At 42.2% G+C, this 23,003-nt stretch overlaps 1 protein-coding gene across 1 annotated transcript in view; it reads right to left on the bottom strand.

Annotated features, from left to right (window-relative positions):
- The window catches only part of CPNE5 (copine 5), a 199,411-nt gene extending 177,751 nt beyond the window's left edge, over window positions 1-21,660 (bottom strand). Inside the window, exon 1 of the mRNA XM_042462760.1 lies at window positions 21,403-21,660. Within this exon, the coding sequence (XP_042318694.1) occupies window positions 21,403-21,524 (122 nt within the window). The 5' untranslated portion in view covers window positions 21,525-21,660. The remainder of the gene's footprint in view (window positions 1-21,402) is intronic.
- Between the last annotated feature and the right edge of the window lie 1,343 nt (window positions 21,661-23,003).

Raw genomic sequence — 23,003 nt, 5'->3', positions numbered from 1 at the left:
GTCTTGGAATTAAAAGGTGTGTGTGTGTGTGTGTGTGTGTGTCTCAAAATTAAAAATCCCTCTTGGAAGTGGGAATGAAATGTGTGGATGCAGCCTGGGTTCGTAGCTCAGCTCAGATGTTGGAATACAGTGTCTCAAAGCATGAGCAGAGTGCCTCTGAGCATGAACAGAGTGGCTGCCGCTCATTGCTTGAGCAGCTGCACTTTGCTTTATCGAGCTGAATTTATCTGATGTAAACACCTTCAGAGGAAGGACTCAGTTTGCATCTGCACTGAAAAAATAATCCAGTTTGATGCCACTTTAATTGCCCTTGGCTCCATGTTGTGAAATGCTGGGATTTGTAGTTTGTTGTGGCACCTGACAGATGACTCAGCTACAGTTCCCAAGATTCCATTGCACGAAGCCATAACGGAAGTTAAAGTGGTGCCATCAAGGTGTCGCGGGTAAACGCTCGACCCTGTTTTTGTGTCTTGGGGGGGGACTCTTAGCCTCTCAAAATGGTGGCCCTTAGTCTTGACCCCCCCCCCTTTCCCAAAATCCTGGCTACGTCCTTGATATCTGGGTGCTGAAACCAACACAACTTCAGCTACAAACATAGCTGTTGTCTCACTGTAGAACAGAACAGTTCTTTGGGGGCTACAATTTGCAGAATCCCCTAGGCAGCTTGGTAGGGAGTGGGCCTGACAACTGTAGTACCAAAAAAAAAAAATGAACCCTCTCCAACTGTTGCAAAGTGAGATGGCAATAGCAACACCCTCCTGTGCTTTGTAGGAATGAGAAATGGAAGCCATGGGAAGGAAGATAAATGAAAGGTGCTCAAGTGAATAAGGTGAGAAGCAGTGGAGGAGGATCAGTCTGGAATTGAAGTTCAGAGGGTGCCTGTGGGGAAAAATTGGCACTTCCATCCTTTAGGACTCTCCTGGGCTGCTTTTCCACCAGTCATCATAATGGTCATGCAAACAAGAAGGGAATCTCATGATTGCAGAAAAAGAGTGGATGCAATATTTCATCTGACCAATTTAGTTTATGATTTGTTGTTGTTATATGTCTTCATTGACTTATGACAACCCTATCATAGTGTTCTTCTTGGAAATATTTCTTCAAGATGGGAAGTTCCATTGTCTTCATCTGAGGCTGAGAAAGTATGACTTGCCCAAGACCACCCAGTAGAATTTGATGAAAGAGCAGTAATTTGAATCCTGGTCTCCCAGAATCCTAGTCCAACATTAACCCACCATATAACACTGGATTAGCTGCCAGTGGATCTTGCTTCCTCCACAGCCTCACATGATGGCTTTAGGGAAGCCACTGTTTCCCAGGGTTATTCTTCTCCTCCCTTCCTCTGTAATAACATTGGTGAAGTGCTTTGAAGTTCACACTAGCTCTTCATAACAAACACTATGTGAACCTAAGCTAGACACGACAAAGGAGATATAGAATCTCCTTTGTTGTGTCTTGCTTAGGTTCACATAGTGTCAGATGTACCTCCATCTTGGGCCCAGGCTTAAATCATTGCTTGTACATGTAAGCATTAAGCCTAAAAAAAGTTAATCCTTCACTTGCTCTTCACGGGAGTTAGTCTTAAATCCTTGAAACATACACATTCTGGAATCCATAAAAGAAGAATCATATTAATCTGAAATGCTTTATATGCGGAACTATGCATATCATATTGAACCCACATAATATTGGATGTGTTTGCAGAACTGGCTGCAATGTATGTCTACACCAACCAGAATACTCTGACCCCAGAACTGCCCTTAATTCCCCTCTGATCACATGGCTCGGCACTTTGCTGTAACCTCAGCAATTTGCACAGGCAGCAGAGGTGCCAGGCAACATAGCTGGGACACATGTAAACAGCCACCTGACATCTCTATGAAGGAATAGGGTGAATTTGATGCCGAATTGGCCTTATTTCAAGAGTGGTTTCTCCAAGGCCACTAGCAGTTTCCCCTCATCTTCACAGGAAATCCCTGATTTGTCCCTGTGTTGTGTAGGGAAACTGCTTGATTTGGCCTATGAGACTGAGTTATAAGTAAGAAGTTCCCAATTTCACTCTTGCCGCTTCCATGACCTCACCTGGTGGCTATAGAGAAACCACTCTTTTGCATCCTTGTTTTCCTCCTCTCTGCCTCTGCAATGAAGCACTGGTATTTATATTGGTTTATCTTACTGATCTGTTGCAAAGATGGTGACTAAATAATGTGTGTGAAGTGCTTTGAACACTTGGAAGTACTTATACAAATGTTAAGCACTATCATGATTACAGTTCCAGGGCTCAAGGATACTTATAACAATAACCTATAACCATTAAAATGCAATAAAAAATAAACAAAAACATCCCCTTTTTCAAAAAAGAAAAAAGCTAAATGAAAAAGTTTCAGCAACTGTAAAATGCTTTGTAATAGAAAGCTTTATAAATCCCACAGTCAGGGGCTTTTCAAAAGAAGCTAAGCCTTACATCCTTTCCAAAGAAGAAAAGAAAAGAAAAGTGTGTATGTGTGTGTGGGGGGGGGACTATTATCAGTCTTTCTTCTGGCAGGTTATTCCAGAGCCTTGAGGCAATTCACCCTAAAGGCCCCACAAATCATAAAGAATAGTAGGGAAAGACAATCTCTATGACATGTGTGCCCTATGTCATATGAGTAGATTTAGAGATAAGCACTAGCACCTTAAATTAGGCCCAAATAATCAGCAGCAGCCAGTGAAGTCACATCTGAACAGGCTGAATGTTCCTACCTCCCCAAATCTAACAGGAGGGAAACAGTAGCAATCTGCCTTAGTGGAATTTTCAATCATATTTTCAAAGGCAGCCCCATGCAGAGCGCATTAGAACAGTCCATCCCAAAGTGCTAAAAGCCTGGAGAAGAGCAGCTCTAGGCTATAGCCTCTTCTCCAGAGAGAGGTACAGACTCTGCAACAGATATAACTGACTTTGGCCAAAATCCTATTAGTATGCTGTGCAGGAGTAACTATGCCAGTGTAAGCAGTGGTAGAAGGAGGAATATGGCCACAGGTGCTACTTTCATGAAGGCAGGCAGGCCCTACCCTACTTCAGCACCACTGTGACCCAGGAAAAGGGACAATTGCTGGTGCAGTGCACTAAGAGGACAGTGCATTTGCTTCCTCTTAACTAAAGAAATGTAGCAAGCATAATGGGGAAAGGAGGTCCTGGCAGCCCCAGACACCAACCTGTCAAGACTATGGCAGGGTTTGAGAGTACTCCTAAGTAACCATCCTGACTGTTTCACATTATACAATGTAAAGTCAAAGGCTTTCATGGCCAGCATTCATAGTTGTTTTTGTTTTTGTGGGTTTTTCGGGCTATGTGGCCATGTTCCAGAAAAGTTTCTTCCTGATGTTTCGCCAGCCTCTGTGGCTGGCATCTTCAGAGGAAAGATGCCAGCCACAGATGCTGGCGAAACGTCAAGAAGAAACTTTTCTGGAACATGGCCACATAGCTCGAAAACCTCAAAAAAATCACATTATACAATTATAGCATTTAAAAAATAAACTCTAGGTTAACTGACATGGCTACATACCATGGAACCCTGGGATTTGTAGCCCGGAGATGGGTATTCAGAATTCTCAGGCAGAGAGCTCTAAGTATCTCATCCAAAATGGTGCCCGTCAGCACTGAACGGGGATGGCTTGGCACCAGAGGACGGAACGGGGCCTTTTGGAGGACACTTTGACGTGCGATAAAATCCATTTTGGCCAGTCATGCGTACACAAGCGTCCTCTTTCCGTACCCGTAACAGTGAAAAAAATGAGTGTGATAAAGTTCTAACTGAGACTAATTCAGTCAGTCTCAAAGGTACTACAGGATTCCATTGTATCTTTTTATGCTGAAAAGGGCTATGTTTCACAGCTATGTCTTTGGACATCTATCATCAGGATAGGTGTGGTAAAGCATCAGAACAGGCCACAGTAGTGTGTCATTTCATGACTTCCCCATTTGGAGAGGAAATATCAGGTAGTTGTGTCTAGAACACGTTCAAACTCAGGTTGCATCTGCATTGCAGAAATAAACCACTTTAACTGTCACTTTATATGGTTCAGTGCTATGGAGTTCTGGAAAATATAATTTGTTGTGGCACCAGAGCTCTCTGACAGAGAAGCATATTGAGGCTGTCTCCTCCTCCCCCTCCCACCCCCTCCTCCTCCTCATTCTTCTTCTTTGTGGGGGAGGAGGTCATTTTGTCTGCTGCCACACTGCAGAATCAGTGCAATTTGACACTGCTTTAACTATCATAGATCTATTCTGTGGGATCATGAGATTTGTAGTTTGTAACAATACTCTCCGACAGAGAAGACTAAATATCTTACAAAACTACAGTTGCCAGAATTCCATAGCATTGAGCCATGGCACTTAAAGTAGTGTCAAACTGGATTATTTCTGCATTGCAGATGCAGCCCAAATCTCAGTCCAAAGGTGACTTCTTAACAGACTAACATAGAAGTAATTTTGCCAAGGTTCATGCCTGCCATTAATTTATGGTGGCTGCCATCACTTTGCACAATTTAGATCCAGACAAACTGATCTGATATCTAAGTATTAGATTTCACTAAGATGACACTAAGTATTAAGTGTAAATGTACTTTGGGGGTATATATACCTTAAAAGAATTGAATATTGAAATAGGCAGAAGTTGTAATCCTCTTAGTTACACACAAATTGATCCAACTCACATCTGCGTAACTCATTCTTTTTGGTTATTCTAGAGATCAGAATCCTCTACATTCCTCATGCTATTACTGTTATTATTGTTATTCCTTACCCACTTCGCCCTATGTTTCAAATGTCCAAAAACGCTACAAACTCATTTTTCTCGTTGCCATGTAGTGGATGGCGGAGAGTGGTAGAAGTCTGAGACTTGTCTAGCTATGTCCTTATAGCCAGATGAGCAATAATGACAGCATCCTGTAGAACCTCTGGAAGACCCTTAGGAAGTCCCAAAGGATGTCTTCGTTATCACCCAGCTATAGGGACATAGCCAGATGCATCTTAGATACCTACACGCATACTCCAGCAATCACTGCATGGCTGTGGCCTTACAAGTAGAGGAGACAGGAGTTGTGACATAATACCACCTGTAAAACTTTTATGCTATATCTCTACGATGCAGGATCTTAGCTATCATCCTTTCTAGACAGGGTAACAATCAAGCAGTAAGACTCCACATAAAATGGGCAGCTCAGTTCAGTGTGATACTTTTGCATCTCTTAAACAAAAGGTATGCTGCTTGCAATATGGAAGTTCAAACCTAAGATGAAGAGAGGCAGACTAATGAAAAAATGAATCAAGTAAGCTTTAACATTTCGTCCAATAATTACCTAGCTTTCCCCACTCAAGAGCCCTCCTAATTGTGCCACAGTTCCCATCATGCCCAACCAGGACAACCTCTTGTGGTTTACAATGCCCATCATTCACCACAAGAAAGGTCAGAGCAGCATTTCAAGAACTACATTTTCAGTGAAGTATTTTGTGGCCTTTTTTATTCTTTTCTCTTATTACCAAGAACAATGAATTCAAGTAGAAATTATTCACTAAACATCCACTGAAAATGAATGTGGCAGATATTAAACACGTATCAGTTATGCTTATTTAAAATAGCTAGCGAGGGCAGCAACTGACTTCTGTATGAGTAGTGCAGTCAATCCACTCCAATTTTTAGCCTGAACTTTGAAGTGTCTTCCCAAGGTGATAGTTCCTATTCTGGTGATAGGGTTAAGCACTTTCAGATAGTTCAGACAAAACCCCAGAGCTGATTTCCTGCTAAGTTAACATGGATGCCATCAGCCATCACTGGTACTTGAGAAAATAACCCCCTATGTAGGTTCAGTTGTTCATATCTCATTTCAGAGCCCATCTTAAGAGTGTGAATTTCACAATTCAGAAAGGTATCTTTAATGTGCCAGAAGACTTTTTGGTTTGACTGTAGCAAACTAACACAGCTACCCTCACCCCTCCATTTGAAGATCCTGGAAAGTTACTTTTCTCAAGAACAGACTATAATGTCATATTGAAACCAGCCACAACTAAGCAGTGGTAGGGTGATGCTCTGCAAGAGACAAATGCCCCTTACTCCTATCCAGTCACAGTTTAATAAAAATCAGTGATGTTCCTCTATTCTGCTCAGAAAATTTCTTTCTCTCTTTATAGTTACAAATGCTTTGAAATTTGTACACAGACTGGAGCATCCTTGCCATTCTGTGGTCAACAGATATGACTTCCAACACAATTGACTCTCTTGATCATTCTAAGTTTCACATTGGCCAAGCTGACCTTGGAAGCCTCTACGGATTGAGGGGAATCTGAAACACATAATTAGTGTTTAAAGATCCATTCAGACGCACACTGAAGATTCCTTGCCCCAAATCTTCTGGATCAAGCATTTCCATTTACATATTTGAAAAGCAAGGGAAACTAGTATGCCAGATTTAAAAAGTAAACATTTCTGGAAATGGTAAAATAAGCTAATATTGAGTAGACAAACTCTGCCAAAACAACAGGCTTTTATATTTGCATATGTTAAAGGCCACAAGATGCTAAAAGAGTATGTTCTTACTTCAGGCTTCCAGCTGTCTCCCTAAATCAATGTGATTTATCATTGTAATCCATTATCTCTCTGCATTATATATTATAGATCAGAATTTACATTCACAGCCTAGCTCTGTTGGGTTTCTTACTCTTATTGTATTACTGACATATTGGATATTCTGCCTTTCACAGCTGCATGCAATCATCCTGACGCCTCTTGTAATCTGCTTGGTGCTTTTCCTTCTCATACACCCAGGAGCATGTACAGGGCACACGCTGGAGAAGACACGATTTTAGGCACAATTAGATCCTGAGGTTGGGGCTGAGTACTAAGCAGAGGTGAAGCTACATGGTATTGCCCTCTAAATAATATTTCAGCCACCTCAAAAAATTTTCTCTTCATACCCCAGATTTCTTTTTCTTTTTTTCTTTTTTAATTTTGATGTTTATTGAGTTTTGGAACAGAATATAAAAATTTTCATATGTTCATATACGGATTAGTTCATCATTTTCAAAAAAAGATATATATAATAGAAAGAAGGAAAGAAAAGAAAAAGAAAAAAAGTAAAATAAAGTATTTCTTGTGTTATAGTAACATAAAATTTCAGTTGAGCATTTAGAAATACAATTTCTGCATTTCAAAGAAAGGGGAAGGCAAAATTATCCAGGGAACGTGAATGTAGCAAGTACATAAAGTTCTAGGTATGGACAATTTTCAATATAGTTTTTTGTGGGTTTTTCGGGCTATGTGGCCATGTTCTAGAAGAGTTTCTTCCTGACTTTTCGCCAGCATCTGTGGCTGGCATCTTTAGAGAATTATATATTTTCAATATATCACTCTCTGCAATACTGGAAATTTGAGGACTGAGTAAAATGTTCATGGGAGGGGAGGCAGAATTCTTACTCTCTCATCTTGCTTGCCACCCTCAGCTACTGCACTGATACTAAAAAGATAAAATGAAGAGTTTATAAGGAGTCAGCAACACTGGAAAATTATACAAGCCCAGCAAAAGCAGAAAATAAAGCAGAAATTCTGGTTTACATCCTACTTTTTTTAAAAAACAAAGTCTCTCCTCCCCATCCCCCATTTTGAACTTTTTAAAAATGAAAAATAAGGATGGCGAGCCCTTCAGTCACCACATAGAATCTGCAGTTTTCTCTTTTCTCAGACCTGTGTTAGATATGTTTGGGACCTTTAAAGCTTTATATACTCCAACTGTCCCAATTTGGCAGGGACAGTCCCAAATAATCCCCCATAGTCCCATGTCCCAGTTACCTCTCCTCCTCCCTATTTTCCCCAGTTTACTTCAATTGCTGTGAACTGAATTATTAGTTTTGAGTGTAAAAGTAGTTTAAGTTTACACTCGAGCCAATTAAGTTTTCACATAATGCCAGGTCAGTCAATGGTATAACAGCTGCCATTTAGGACTTGATCCTGGGTAAACAGGCTGACCTGGCATGCATGGCAGAGACATGGTTGTATGAGGTGGTTGGTGATAGTGGTGGTGAGGAATCTCTTTCTGCTTTGTCCACCAGCCTTCTCTGTGCAGCAGCAAGTCAGGCCTGGGAGGTGGGGAGGTGAAGTTGTAGTGGTCCATCAGGATAATATCCCCCAGACCAAGTGCTGTATCCCTCAGTCTGCAGAGTCTGAATGTGTTTATTTAAAGGTGGGCAGCTGGGACAGATTAGAGATTCTGTTGCTGTACTGTCCACCCTGCTGCTCAACAGTCTCCCTTCCTGAGCTAGCTGGGGTGGTCTCAGGGGAGTGGAGTCCCCATGACTTCAATATCTATGCCGAGGCTACCCTGTTGGAAGTGGCTCAGAATTTCATGTCTGCCATGACAGCCATGATCAGTCCCAAGTGGTATCTGGTTTCACTCATGCTGCTAGGGACACTCTAGACCTTTTTTTTCCTGTTGAGAGTGGGATGATAGTGACCTGTGAATGGAGATCTTAATGCCCCCCCCCATCTCTGCAGAGGCTTTGAGTTCCAGCAGGTCTAAACTTAGCCAAGAAGTTATCTGTCCATGACAACAAAACAGGAGAAAAGTCTCCATTCCCAGATCATTTATTTGTGACAAATCATAATTTGCCTATTGTGCCAAAGTGATTATTTCTAACATACGTACACCAAGTTCAGCAACTAAAAGGTGATCCTTCTACAAACCATAGCTGTTCAAATGTGAGTGAAACAGAAATCTGTGGTTTGCCATAAAAAAAGAGTAAGAGTTTCTTATTCATATCCATCCCAATGATGGCAGGGAGAAATGATCATGATATCACCTTTGCAAGACCAACCTTCACAGTTTTCCAAATCCATCATGGTAAACTATGATTTACACTTCCTCAGAATCATACCACTTCTGTATCTCAATCCTCTCCCTCTCTTTTTATCCCTCCCACCTCCATGATGTGCTGATAGTGATGCAGGCACTACATGATATATGTTACATGGGTTGAAATAACCCAAAGACTTAATGCTCTTGGTTTTGGGGCAATGACTTGGGAAAGGACAACTTGCCCAATTGCTCACTCTCTTTCTGTCTAATAATTTGTATAGTCGCGGGCTGTCTCTATTCATCTTTTAGGAGACAGAATAATTAATGGCCAGCAGATGCTTCAGAGACTAACAAGATATTGCCATATAACCTGAAGTAACAACAGAATTCAGTGTGGGTTTTTTTTAATTCCTGCTTTTTCTCATGCCATTTTTGTTGGATTATCAGGGAGAATGCATGTTATTTGCTACATTGGGCAGCTCAGTGAGGCAACTGCAGCTAGAATCCTGTTCATGAATGATGACGGTGTAAGTCTGACTCACACCATCACAATTCACTTTTACGGTCATTGCACAAGTCAGAAGTTTCTTCCGGGCCTCAGAGAGGTCCCTACAGATGCCTGTCTTCCAGCTACTGGAATCTTCCAGCTACTGGGAAAGAGTTGAACGCCTCCCCATTCATCCTCCTGCTCTCTGGCAACATGAAAATTGTTGGGAGGGAATCCATTGCTTAAAAGGTAGGTTTCAGGAGGGGTTACATCAAGAGATGTAGCTACAGAGTGGTAGCTACATCTCTGCAGCTACATCTCCCAGTACAAAATTGCAGCCTGTGATTGAACTAGTTGTTAGCAAGAGTTGCCAACTGCCACCACAGTGTGACTGAGGGAAAGACTGGGTTTCTGCCCTTACCAGTCAGGAGTGATGATGGAGGCAAAACATGCCTCAGCCATCACCATGAAAGCAAACATTTGCTGAATAACTAGTCACTTCAGGCATGGACTGCTGGTGTAAGTGAGGTAAGTAGCTAGCAAGAAACCATGTGCTTCCACTCTGTTGCCTATACTTCCATATCTGCTAATGGCATGGCAAGAATGCCCTTCCCGCTGTAAATGTCCTACTTCAGTTGTCAGCAGTTCCTCCTAAAACACTTTGCAATTACTGCTGTGAGGTGAATTAAACTGGGAAAATAATTTGCCCACAATGACACAAGAGAGTTCATAACCAAGCAGGGTTACACATTTATGTTTCCCATACCCATCAAAAACTCTGCTCTTAGGACTATACAGTTATAAAAGCTAATGAATATATATGTGGTATAGCCCTCTCCTGTGGTTTCATCTCTTCTGAATTCACAAAAGGGATCTCTTGTATGCATGTCTTCCCATGCAAAGATCAGCATTCCAGAAGCAGTTATTTCTTCTTCTTTTTCACCTGCCTGTGGTATACGTTTTTTTTTTTCTCCTAATACAATTTCCAGTGGATATCATATCAGGAATGTTGGTTCAATTGATCTGATTATTGTATCATATTGTATCATATTAGAACTATTAAAAACAGGGGGAAGTGGTGAAAAATCTGTCCAGATGAGTTGAGTTTGAAACGTGTTAAACCAAAAGATAATATATTCAAAAAAGAAGTAATGAATGACTAGGACAAGAAAGTCCTCAAAAGTCTTATTGAAGCACACGAAGAAAAAGCCATTTAAAACCATGTGTCTTCAATAGCATAATCTTCAATGGCCAGATGTTGTTGGACTGTAGCTCCCATTGTCCCCAAAATTGACTATGCTGGCTAGGCCTGACAGGATTTTCAGTGCAACGACATGTGAAAGGCTTGAGGTTGCCCACCCTGTGTTAGAGATTCACTGAGGCTACAGGTCCACTAAACTGGAAAAGATTTTATTCATAGATGATGGATATCTGAATGAATTCTTGGAATCTGTCTTCAGAAAAGAGGTTACTAAGGAGATACCCACACTTGATTCAGGTGAAAAATCTGGAAAAAAACCCATCACAAATTGAAGAGGCAGTAGGAGAGGTTTCAGAACAAATTGATAGGTTAAACAGTAATAGGAAATCAGCCTTAGACAGTATTCACCTAGGAATTCTGAAAGCACTCAAAATAAGAAATTGTTCAGCTGCTCATATCTAGTCTGAAATGCACCACAGCATCAATCTTAGTATCAAAGAACCAGAAGGCAGACAATGCCACACCAATTTTCTTCAGTAATATCTCATGTGTCTGCTGGAGGAAATAGTAGAAATGATAATTATGTACAGATATATTAAATTCTAGAATAAAACTGATATATGGAAGGAAATTCAACAAGGGAAAGACTTCTACACTCAGAAGAACACACAGATAAGAAATCAGATTTTGTCCTTGGCATCTTCCACTTAAAGGGTTTTTGGTGGGTGAGATGAAAGACTTTGCCAAGGCCCTAGAAAGCTGCTGACAGCCACAGTAGATAATAATAGGATTGAAAATTAAAGAGGCTAATTCAGAATCAAGTAGCTCCACATGAATTCTGCACCACAAATGTATTAGGGAAGCATTGGCCAATAGTTAAATATAAGGACTACCTTCACTGAAGGAGTGTGGAACATTTAGCTGTGCAAATATTTCAGTGCCCAACTTCCGTCAGCCCCACCCAGCTGGGCCAATGGTAAAGAGAGTTACAGTTCAAAACACCTGAGGACCCAAAGGTTCTCCACCACTGCTTTGATGGTTGTACACAACAAAGAATATCAGCATGAGTTGGTTGAAACATCACATTGCTGTGGGGTGTGTTGTTGTTGTTGTTGTTGTTTTTAATGGTGGATGTGATGAAATTTCCTTCTTTTGACCAACCATGAAAGGTAAAGAATCCATAATGCTAAAAGATCAGCCATTCTTATACTCGGGATTTCTTGATCTGTGAAAACTCAGAGGCTCTCTGGTCCAAATTAAAGATCCAATCTGTTAGCAATTTTGTAGCAGTTTGCATGTACCTTCTTCTTTTCATATTTTCATGGCTGGCTTGGTGTGCTTTCTCCAGCAGTAATATAGGCAGGCTTTCCTCTGGATCCAAATGGCAGTTTCACTTGTCAGAAACACAGCAAAAGGGGAAGGACAAAACTTTGCCACCCCACCACCATGGTCATTCTATTATTCAGGAGCCACTTTACTTTACTTTTCCTTTTTCCCTTGGGGAGGGGAAAAGAGGGGTTATTATGGTTTCTATTTTGGCCCCAAAGCATATGGAAGCAGATAGAAAAGCTTATTCAGCTGCTGAAATTCTGCTATGTTAAGGATAACCATGATATCCAGCAATGCTGCCTCCTGCTGGGCTTTTTTAAAGTAAGTCCTATTCCACCTTTCAGGATGGAGTTAACCTGAACATAGGCTAAGAGGCTCCATTCACCCCTTCTGCTGTCACTTTATATCTGTGAAGCATGGCAGTCTGAAGCTTCCACTACACATGAAGTCTTTTAATGCAAGCTGAAATCCAAAACATCAGGGTTACCAATCATGTGGGGAGGCTGCACATGCAGAAGATGCTGACTCTATTCAGTTGTTACTGAAGAATGTTGAGAAGGGGCAGTGTGCTGGTTGCACTCTTCTATCCCCAGTTCCATTGCCCTCCTACACATGGAGGGCCTTCACTATCCATGGAGTTGGATTTTTCATGTTTTCAACCTCTAGAGCCTCTACGGATAGCAGCTGCTGCTCTGTTTCAAATATGTCTTCCTCCCCATATTGTGGGTGATGGAAGTGACAAGAGAGGGAGCTGAGTCTTGAGTCTAACATGCACTCCTTCTCCATGTGTTCAATAAAAACACATCAGTAACAACTGAATAGGGCTGTAGTCACTCTCCAAATATACATATCCAGGGACAGATATGTTGGCCATATACAATAACAACCAAAATCCACAAAACAGTGATACTTTTATTGGGCCAAACAAAATGCATAAAATAAATGCCACAAGCTTTCGAAGCTCCACTGGCTTCTTCATCAGGCAAAAATAATATAGGAGAAAAAAATTGACAATGTTAGTAACAGGTCTGCATTTTGTCAAGATGGTGGTGGTGTTCTGAGTATAGTGATATCTATGCAGACAGTCTACTCCTCCTTCTGGCCATGTGGTAGTGGGAAAGCATTTTAAAGTCCAGGAAAAACATTTCTGCCTCACTAATCCATTCTAAAATCTTGAATTTGGTTAGTAGTTTTGGCATCCCTGTGCTCGTTGTGTTCTTCTAGAAACTAATGCACACATGACAAGAATCTCAGAAAACAGAAATGGGTTAAGGGAAATGATCATTGTAGAACCATGTAAACACTATTAATTTGCCAAAAGACAGGTTTTATCCTTGTTGTTGCAGCCATAATTCACACTGTGAAATTGAATGCAAAAGCACCAGTTTGTGTATTTGCAGTTCCACTGTGGCCATAAAGTAAAGTGCTCAAAGATGTTTGTAACAGAATGGTTGGATGCAATGGTACAACAATTCTTTGGGGAGGGCAATGTGTGTATAAGTGCTAGCAATGTTGATTTTAGGTCTACAGCTGTAGTCACCTTACTGCAAAGAAAAGTCAGAGCATTTTCCAAAAAGATTCATTGATTAAAAGGAATGGAAGTATCCTGTGGTACATGAAATCTGTGCTTATGGATTTTAGTTTTAAACAGAATAGGCTTAGATCATATTCAGAACTGGTGGAACATAAACACTAACAGCATTCTTAGGTGCCAAGGGCAAATTCTGCTCCTTCTTCAATTGTGCAAAAGCAGCCAGATGGCAGTGAGGATAGTTCCACCACCCTCCCAACCACTGATTGTGCCCTGATGTGGAGGTGCACCTGGACACGGGCTACAATTGTGCAGCTGAAGAAATGGCACTGTACAAGAAGGTGCTTCACACCTCATTGCACAGTGACTCCAAAATACTTATTCTGGCAAAACCAACTACTGTATAAGTAAGCCAACGAGAGGGTTCTGGGCACTGTCTATAGAAAGTTCATGGAGCATCACTTTACATATGCATGGACCTATACCCAACATCAAATATTATTAGAGATGGAGAAAGAAATGTAATTTACACATACAGACACACACAAATATACACATGCATGAACCCATTTTGCAACTATATGTGTTGATGGCAGCCTGGGATAGACCCCACAGATACCTTCACCTTCACGAAGACACCTCCACCTTTCACACAATTATGAATCAATTTCCCTGCTGTATACACAGAGAGCAAACCCTTTCAGAAGTGGTGTCCCTTGCCCTAGCAGGAAAAGTGCAATATGCACATGTTTTGTTCTACATTGGAAACTGATGGGCTTCCATCTAGTGGTTAGATGGAATTCTCACCTATTTTGCAGCCCACATATCTCGTTCACTGAAACAAATTCACACTGTCCAAAGACTCATTTGTAAACTGAGTTATCAACAAGCCATCTGAAGAATGAAAAGAGTTGGGTTAATACTCTAACCTTTTAGTAAACAGCCCAGGAAGGCACTTGCTACTAATTTCTAATAACAATTTAGCATTCTTCAGGCACAGCTATGGTACACCTCTAATTGTATTCTGATATTTCCCTTCCACCCAAGTTCCCACTTCAGGAAGTGACTGCAGATTTTCAAAATTATCCATTTGCCTTCCCCCAAATGAATAACAGATATTTTAAAGCCAGCAATTTTAAGCTAGTGAACACTTGATTAATTCATTCTTGTTTTCAAAGGCTATTAGTCCAGCAAAAACTATTTTAATTGCCAGAAAATATGCTTAGCAAAGATGGCATATCTGCTTCCAATATGAATTTTGCTCTGCATGAATTTTTCCTTTAGTCCCCAAACTTCATCAGGGCTAGCCTGGAAGAAGAGACTCCTCCCTCCATAACTGCCATCCTCCAGACTGCAAGGGAGTTGACCAGGCAGGCCCAGCTCCATCAAGGCTAGCCTGGAAGAAGAGACTACTCCCTCCATAACTGTCATCTTCCAGCCTATGAGGGAGTTGACCAGGCAGGCCCAGCTCCACCACGGCTAGCCTGAAAAAGAAGAGCCCTCCCTCCAGTCCATCTGCCTTGGTCCATGCCTCAGAGGGAGAGAAGAATGCTGGACCTGATCCCCTCCCCCCACCATTCCCTTTTCTTTTCTGTCGTGTCTTTTTAGATTGTAAGCCTGAGGGCAGGGAACCGTCTATTATCCCCTCTGTTGTAAGCCAGTGATTGGGCGGCATATAAATAAATCCTATTGTTGTTGTTGTTGTTGTTATTATTATTATTATTATTATTAAACTTCAAGAATTTCATGAAAAAATTGTTCACATCTAGAACTCTTATATTTGATATGTTCACATTCCTCTGTTAATTTTGTTTCCCCCTCCTCCATTTTCTTTGAGTGCCTAAGCACTCAAAGCACTAAGTCTGAGTCACTGCAATGCTAGAAGTATGGAGATTAAATGAAAATTTTCATTGGGAGGGGGCAGAATTCTTATTTAGGGAACAATGCCTTCAACTCCATCCCCCTTAGCTACACTTCTGGAAGGAGAATTTGTAAAGTTTTCCTGCTGGATCATCTGGAGGTAGTTCCTACTCACCTCAAGGAAGCAAGTGCCTATTTACATTTTACGAGCCTCTTTTGATTTGATTTCTAATAAAGTAACCTAGCTACAAATGATGTTCTAAGTGAAGCTTATGTGTATGCACATAAGCAGAGCAACCAGAAAGACTAATAGGACCAGAGGCTCCTCTGTAATTTATAATTCAGATAGGCAATGGAAGCAGAAAGCACAGGTTAGAAAACTGCACTCTCTGGTTCCAGCTGGACATGTTTATTGTTAAAGGGGTCTTGTAGTCCTGTGCAAAAGAATGATCTCTCTCAAGAAGAAGAATGAGGATGCTTGAAGGAATGTGCATGCCAAATTCCATTCTCTGATTCAGTATTCCATGCATTCATTTCACTTTACTTGAATTGTACTATTTAAAAAAACATGACTACGAATGATTCAGTCCATCACTTACTTCAATAATAACCCTGCTAATTATACCCAATTAGCCAAGCACAGAGAAAGCCTACATCTTCAGACCAAATAGAAGATCCAAGATGTCACACTGCCCAAGGAACTTCAGTGTGTGAGGAAAAAAGCTGCCCCCCTTTCTGACAAATTATCAAGGCACAGAACCATTCAGAGTACAAGCCCTTGCCACACACCCTGGAGTGTTGCCATCAAGAAGCAGACAGTCTGGTGTCCTGATCTGGAGAGATGTTGTACTAAGACAAAAAACGTTCCCTTGTATCACTGCAAATGGAATCACTAAGAAGTTTTTAAAGGGATTAAGCAGATTCTAGGCAACGTCTTGAGTTAGCCTCTTTTTTTCAAAATTAAGAAGAAAATTACAGGGGACCCCAAACAAAGGCTCGCTCTTCAGTTCAATGACAGTGGAGAAAAACTCTAGAGAACAATTACAAACAGCCTGTATTTATTCACATATGCTAGCCCTCTTTAGCCTGGGGCCCTCCAGATGTGGGGTGAACTACCACTTCCAAGATGACTGAGCATTATGGGTGATATAGTCCAATACATCTGTGGGGGAAACTCCTCTGTGTCTTTGAAATCCCCTTGTTTAAAGATGGGTTGGGAAAGAAAGAGAATGTCTTCTTACTGAGACCCTCTTAATATTGTTTCAGAACAGCCTATATTGGTGGGAGAGCTCTATTGAACTTAGAAGCTGGAGTAGTTTTATTGCATTCCATTTTGTGTAATATTTCGGTGTGTGTGAATTTCTCTGATTCTCTCAAAATGAAAACTAAATGGGTGCAGCGATTATTTGCAGAGAATGGTGCCGGCTCTACCATTAGATAGGATGAAGCAAGCAGATTTGAGGGATCATCAAAGGGAAGCAAATTATTAGTTCATTTGTTAATCTTGCCTTTTTTTTAACTACCAAAGATGGATGAGGTGCACAAGTGGTTTCCTGCATTCTAGTCTGGCTCTGAGTATGAATTACATAGATCTGGATTTCGGGAAGTGGAGAATTTCTGTTCTACTTCAGGCAGCAAAATGTTTTAGGAGTATAGCACATTCAGAAGATCGCCACTTTCTTGTCTGTCAGTTGAATTGGAACAATTTCTCTCCCTCACCTAGTTTCATCCTCCCAGTTGTTCCTCGCCCTTCTCCCATAATCCCTTATCCAATCTAGCCTGAATACTAAATCCCAAATAGAGTTGCGTATGTGCATATGTGTATCCAAATCATCTGTTGACATATGATGGTGACCCCTGTATTTCATAGTTTTCTTAGGCAAGGAATACTCAGAGGTGATTTGCCATTGCCTTCCCCTGAAATATAGTCTATAGCATTTGACATTCCTTGACAGTCTCTCATCCAAATGCTAACCAAGTATGACTCTCTTCACCTTCCAAGATCAGGTAGGATCTAAACGTCTTCAGGGTATTCAGGCCATTCCCAGCTAGAATATTTCCAACATAAAACAGTGAAATTTACACAAATGTTTCATTACATATACCCATTGATTAAATGAGCATGTTATAATTGAGATTAATGACTAGATTTAGGCAACTAACTTTAAATATAGAGGAGAATGGTCTCACCTAAGTTCCAAAATTCACAGTAGGGAGATTGCTTTATTACAATCAATGAAAATTTTAACACATGCCAAACAAGCTGCATGTTGAACAAAGCAACTTGGCAATAGTTCAGGAATACCCAAAATCTTGGTGCAATTTTGTGACAATTTCATTGGTTCTTGGGGGCTGGATATGACTTATTTTCTTATAGACCTAAGCCAGCTCTTTTTGACTTTTCTATTTCTCATCCCTGCTGTAATCGTATACCCACCTAACTGGGAGTAAGTGAGCCCCACTAAACTCCAGAAAACTTCTTTTGGAATAAGTAGGTACAGGATTTTACTGCTTCTAAGTAATACTGAGTCCACATCCTATGTATGAGGATTAGTTTTCAACTCTGGTACTGATCTGAAGAGTATGGAAACAGAAAGGAACACACATAATTGTTTTTGTTTAATTGATATCAAATATAATAATATTATTCTATGTCGCTTTCATTAGAAAACCTGTAATGTAATGCTAATGTGGATTTTTTAAATGACTTTTCACAGATTAATTACTCAAAAATATGCATCAACTATTCTTTTGTACCTAAAAGCAAGTGATTAAGAAGTGTTACACACATGAATCTACAAGTTGTGAAACTTTGACTCCACAGGAATAGTTCACTTTTAGACTTTGCATGGAACAATTGCAAACATTTTCTGTATCCCTGGGCCCACGCAAGTAAGCCAATTAAAAATTCTGTGTGAACTCTTAAGGTGTTTTCTAAATTTATACAGCAGTATGTTTTCTGTATTATAAAACTGTTCATCTTCAGTATTCTAAAACACGTACATTGGAGGGACAGAAAACAGCGGTATTTGTTCAACACTGAGCTTGGTTATTATTTCATTATTTATTTGTGGAATAAATGACAAACTTTGCAAATACAATAGAAGTTAAGAAACAAAATAGAGGTAAACAGTTTTCCTTGATTTGTTTTCCTTGAACTAATTTGCTGAATGTAGTAGCTTTCAGTTCTCAACTGCATGAAACTACCTAAGAATCAGGTATCTAGCCCTCCTAATCCTTCCAACTGTCTACTATGACTAAAAGCTTTCCCCCCTTCTCCCCTGGCCTTGTTAACTAAGATCTTGTGTATGAAGAGTATACATACAACTGCTGACATACTACCTTGCTCACATACACATATATCCTGCCTGTCCATCAGGATTCAAAACAATGACCACAAACTGTGGCAGGTAGTGGCTTCAACACAAATGAGGTGGTGAATCTACCCTGGATTTTAGGCTGACATCCTATTCAGTAATTATGATGATATCATAAGTCCAACGTGTCTGTGTGCACATGCATACACATGCGCACATGCCTTCAAATCACCTGTCAACTTATGGCGACCCCATGAATTTCATAGGGTCTTCTTAGACAAGGAATACTTAGAGGTGCTTTTGCCAGTTCCATCCTCCAAAATATAGCCTACAGCACCTAGTATTTATTGGTGGTCTCCCATTCAAGTACTAACTAGGGCTAACCAAGCTTAGCTTCCAAGATCAGATGGGATCTTGTGCCTTTGGGGTTTTTAGGCCCCAAGACCAACTTACAACACTGTAATTATACATAGAGAGATCTTGAGACTCACTGAAAGAAAGAAATAGGCAGCATGAGCTTTCGTAGACTTTAGTCTACTCCCTGAGATGCCTTGCAGACTGCATCTCAGATGCACAGTAGACTGAAGTCTGTGAAAGCTCATGCTGCCCATTTCTTTCTTTCAGTGAGTCTCAAAGGTGCTACAAGATCTCTCTAAGTACTTATTCTACAGACTAACAAGGCTATATCTTTGAATTCTACCACTATGCAATTGTACATATTCACTTTTACAATAGTTCCACTATGGCATTGACCAAATTTCCTCCTAAAAAACATCTTTGAAACCATGCAGCCTCCCTAGCACACAAATTTCCAAGGTGCTGGGGAGCAGAGTGGTAAGCGATGACATTGCCAGCCCTCTCCTGTTAGTAGGGCACGATGTGTACATGTATGAATCGTTGTAACTATGTCTCCCCATGCAGGATCTCAACTACAGTGAAAAGTATTCAGGTTGCTGAGCACTATCACCAAGAACAGAGTCAGCACCTTGGAAAGTTCCTTTGAAGTGTTGGTCTAAAACTTGGAGTGAATTCTCCATCTCACTGATATGGAAGTCATCAGCTGCTTCAAGCCACAGATCTAGACAGCATGCAGAAACTGCCAGAGTGCCTTCTGGCTCCTTACCCAGAACAAGATATCCGAATTTGCTTCATATCCTAAAGAAGTCTTCATAGGCCAGGAGGTATACCCACAGTTGTCATTACACAGAGAATAGGGGATGCAAAGCATGAAAGTTCATGTCAAAACAAATCTGTTCGCCTTAAAATTGCCACAAGATGCTTTGCTGCTTCCATGCAGTGTGTGTGTGTGCCCTCTTCACAATGCATTTTACCATCATCCAACAACCCTTCAGTACTGAGATCTAGGATGGATTAGAACTGTATCCACCCGACACCACTTTAGCTGTTGTGAATCTGTCCTATGGAATCCTGAGAGTTGTAGTTTGGTGAATTCCTTGTTATTTCTTGTTGTTGTGAGCCTTCAAGTCGTTTCTGACTTATGACAAGCCTAAGGGACACCTATCATAGGGCTTTCTCAACAAGATGTGTTCTGATGAGGTTTGCTTTTGCCTTTCTCAAGGACAAGAGAGCGTGACTTGCCCATGGCCACCCAGTGGGTTTCATGCCCAAGTGGGGAATCAATTCCTGTTTTCCAGAGTCACAGTCCAACACTCAAACCACTATGCCAAACTACAAATCCCAGGATTCCACAGGATGGAGTCATGACAGTTCAAGTGGTGTCAAACTGCTTTATTTCTGCAGTGGGGATACTCCCTAGAACAGGGTTGGTGAACCCCTGCCCCCTTCTGATGTTGCTGGACTCCAGGTTCCCATGGCCAGTGGGGCCATGATGGGAGTTGTAGTTCAGTAACACCTGGAAAGGCCACCACTTCTCAAACCTGATCATCTGGCTGACCATGGGAAGATGGGCTCTCTGCCCCTTCTTCTTGTCCAACCTATTCCTGCTGGCCATATAGCAAAGCCAAAAAGTGTCCCGCGATAGCCCTTCACCTGCCATAGCCAACGCGTTCATACCTACAGTACCTATCTACTGCATGGAAGTAGCAGAGCATCTTGTGGCAGCTTGAAGGCTGCATCCACACTGGAGAAATAACCCAGTCTGGCAACGCTTTAACTCTTTTCTGGCTCAAGGCTATGGAATTCTAGGAGTTGGAGTATGCTGTGGCTCCGCTCAGCTCTGGGCCCACAACAAACTCCAACTCCCAGAATTCCATAGCCTTGGGCCAGGGCAGTTAAAGGGGTGTCAAACCGCGTTATTTCTCCAGTGTGGATGCAGCCTTGCCACGTCCTCCACTGGGCCAGAGGACCCCATCTCCCTGGCACCCCCTCCATCCTTCCCAAGCAACTCCCCTCCCAGACAGACTTTCTCCTGGCACCCCACACACAACCACACAAGCATACCCTCGAACCTCGGACACCTCAGCGGCGCAAGGCATCTCGTGCCAACCCCATTCTAACCCCATGCCGACCCCAAGCCAACCCTTTGCCAAGCCCCAAGCTAACCCCTTCCCAACCCCATATCAACCCCGTGCCAACTCCTTTGCCACCATCATGGGAACTCCATGTCAACGCCATGCCAACCTCATTCCTACCCCTGCCTAATCTCTTTGCCAACCCCTTGCCAATCCCATGCTAACCCAATTCCTACCCCGTGCCAACTCTATGCCAATCTCTTTGCCAACCCTATGCCAACCCAATTATTACCCCGTGCCATCCCCTTGCCAATTTCTTTCCTAACCCCATGCGAACAGCATCCTTACCCCATGCCAGCCCCTTGCCAGTCTCTTTGCCAACCCGGTGCCAGCCCCCGGGGGCCCCTCTCTGTCTTTACCTGCAGGAGACGGTGATTTCCACTTTGGTGGCGGGGATGTTGCCGGTGAGGGGGTCGAAGTCCCGCCCGGAGGAGGCCCGGGGGTCCTCCAGCTGCTCCATGGCGGGGTCCTCCTCCTCCATGGGATCCAGGGCAGAGAAGGAGGGAAGGAGGGAGGGAAGGAAGGAAGGGCTCCGCGCTTTTCTCAACAAGTCCCCGGCGCCCGGTTGGCAGCAAGAGAGAAGCAGGAGAAACCCCTCGGGCCCCGCCGGAGCTCCCCGCCTGCCTGCCTCCGCTCCTCCTCCTCCTCTTCCTCGCTGTGCCACGCTCCAGCCCCGATGACCCACGCAAGCCTGGGCTGCTGGAGAAACACACACAAGACACAGCACACACAAGAGCAAGCAGACCGCACGCAAGCGCCAGGCTCAGCGGAGATGGTGGAAGGGATGATGATGATGATGATGGTTCCCTCCTTCCCTTGTGCTCCCCTCCTTCCCCCTCCCCTCACCATGATTCCATTTTCTATATATTTTTATGATCCTCCTTCTTTCAAACGCAATCCCGGGCGTCCTCCTTTTCCAGGACGTGCCCTACATCTTTCCCCCTTCCTCTCCGAGAGGAACTTCGGCACTCTTGCAAAGCTCGGCCCAGGCTTCTTAGCCCTGCTCCAAAGAGAGCAGGGGTTGAGATTTGCAAAAGAGTCTTTGGAGTTTTCTGTCCTCCTTTTTTTTCTGGACCGTCCTCCATTTTTGCGGTGCCTTGTCCTCCTTTGCGGGGAGGAGGACCTCTGGTCGCCCAAGGTCCAAGAGAAGCAGGAGCAGCAGAGGGGGGCCTGGTTCCTTTTTCGGGGTGTCCTCGTGGGAAAGGCAGGGGATGGGGCTCAGTTTTTCAGACACGTCTGTTTTGGGAATGCTGACTTCACCAATGGACTGAGGATCCAACATTCAATTGAAATTTCTCAATTATCCATGAACGAAGGAGAAACAAGAAGTTTATACTCCACTATGATGAATACTTCAATGATGATTTTGATGATGATGATGATGATGATTTTATATGCAAACAGAAGGCTGTTTGTCTTCTAATAAAGAATGAAGAAAATGGTATGAAGGAGAGAGTGGGGGGGGGGTGATTAAGAAAAGGAGATCTTCTATCCACACTGCATAAATTAACCCGGTTTGACATGGTTTTGACTGCCCTGGCTCTGCTCTGCTCTAGGACCATCACAAACTTCAATTCCCAGAATGCCACAGCATTGAGCCAGGGCAGTCAAACCTGTGTCAAACCAGGTTATTCATGCCCAATATAGAAAGATGAACAAGATGGAAGTCAAGTGTGAACATGTATCAGTGCAATTGTGATTACAAAAATAAGTACAATGTAAGATTGTCAAGTAATTTTATTTTAGCAAAATCAATTAAAAAACCAAAACATTTCTTTGAAAATTGGGGGGGGGGGACAGGAGGATGTGGGAGTACCCAGGCTGACCACCACTCTTTGTTCAAAAGGAGAGAAATCATAGAACCATAGAGTTGGAAGAGACCACAAGAGCCATCCAGTCCAACCCCATGCCATGCAGAAACTCTCAACCAAAGCACCCTGGACAGGTGGACATCCAGTCT

The sequence above is a fragment of the Sceloporus undulatus genome, chromosome 4 (genome assembly GCF_019175285.1).
Source record: "Sceloporus undulatus isolate JIND9_A2432 ecotype Alabama chromosome 4, SceUnd_v1.1, whole genome shotgun sequence".
In the NCBI taxonomy this organism is placed as follows: Eukaryota; Metazoa; Chordata; class Lepidosauria; order Squamata; family Phrynosomatidae; genus Sceloporus; species Sceloporus undulatus.
This window is presented reverse-complemented; position numbering and strand designations above follow the sequence as displayed.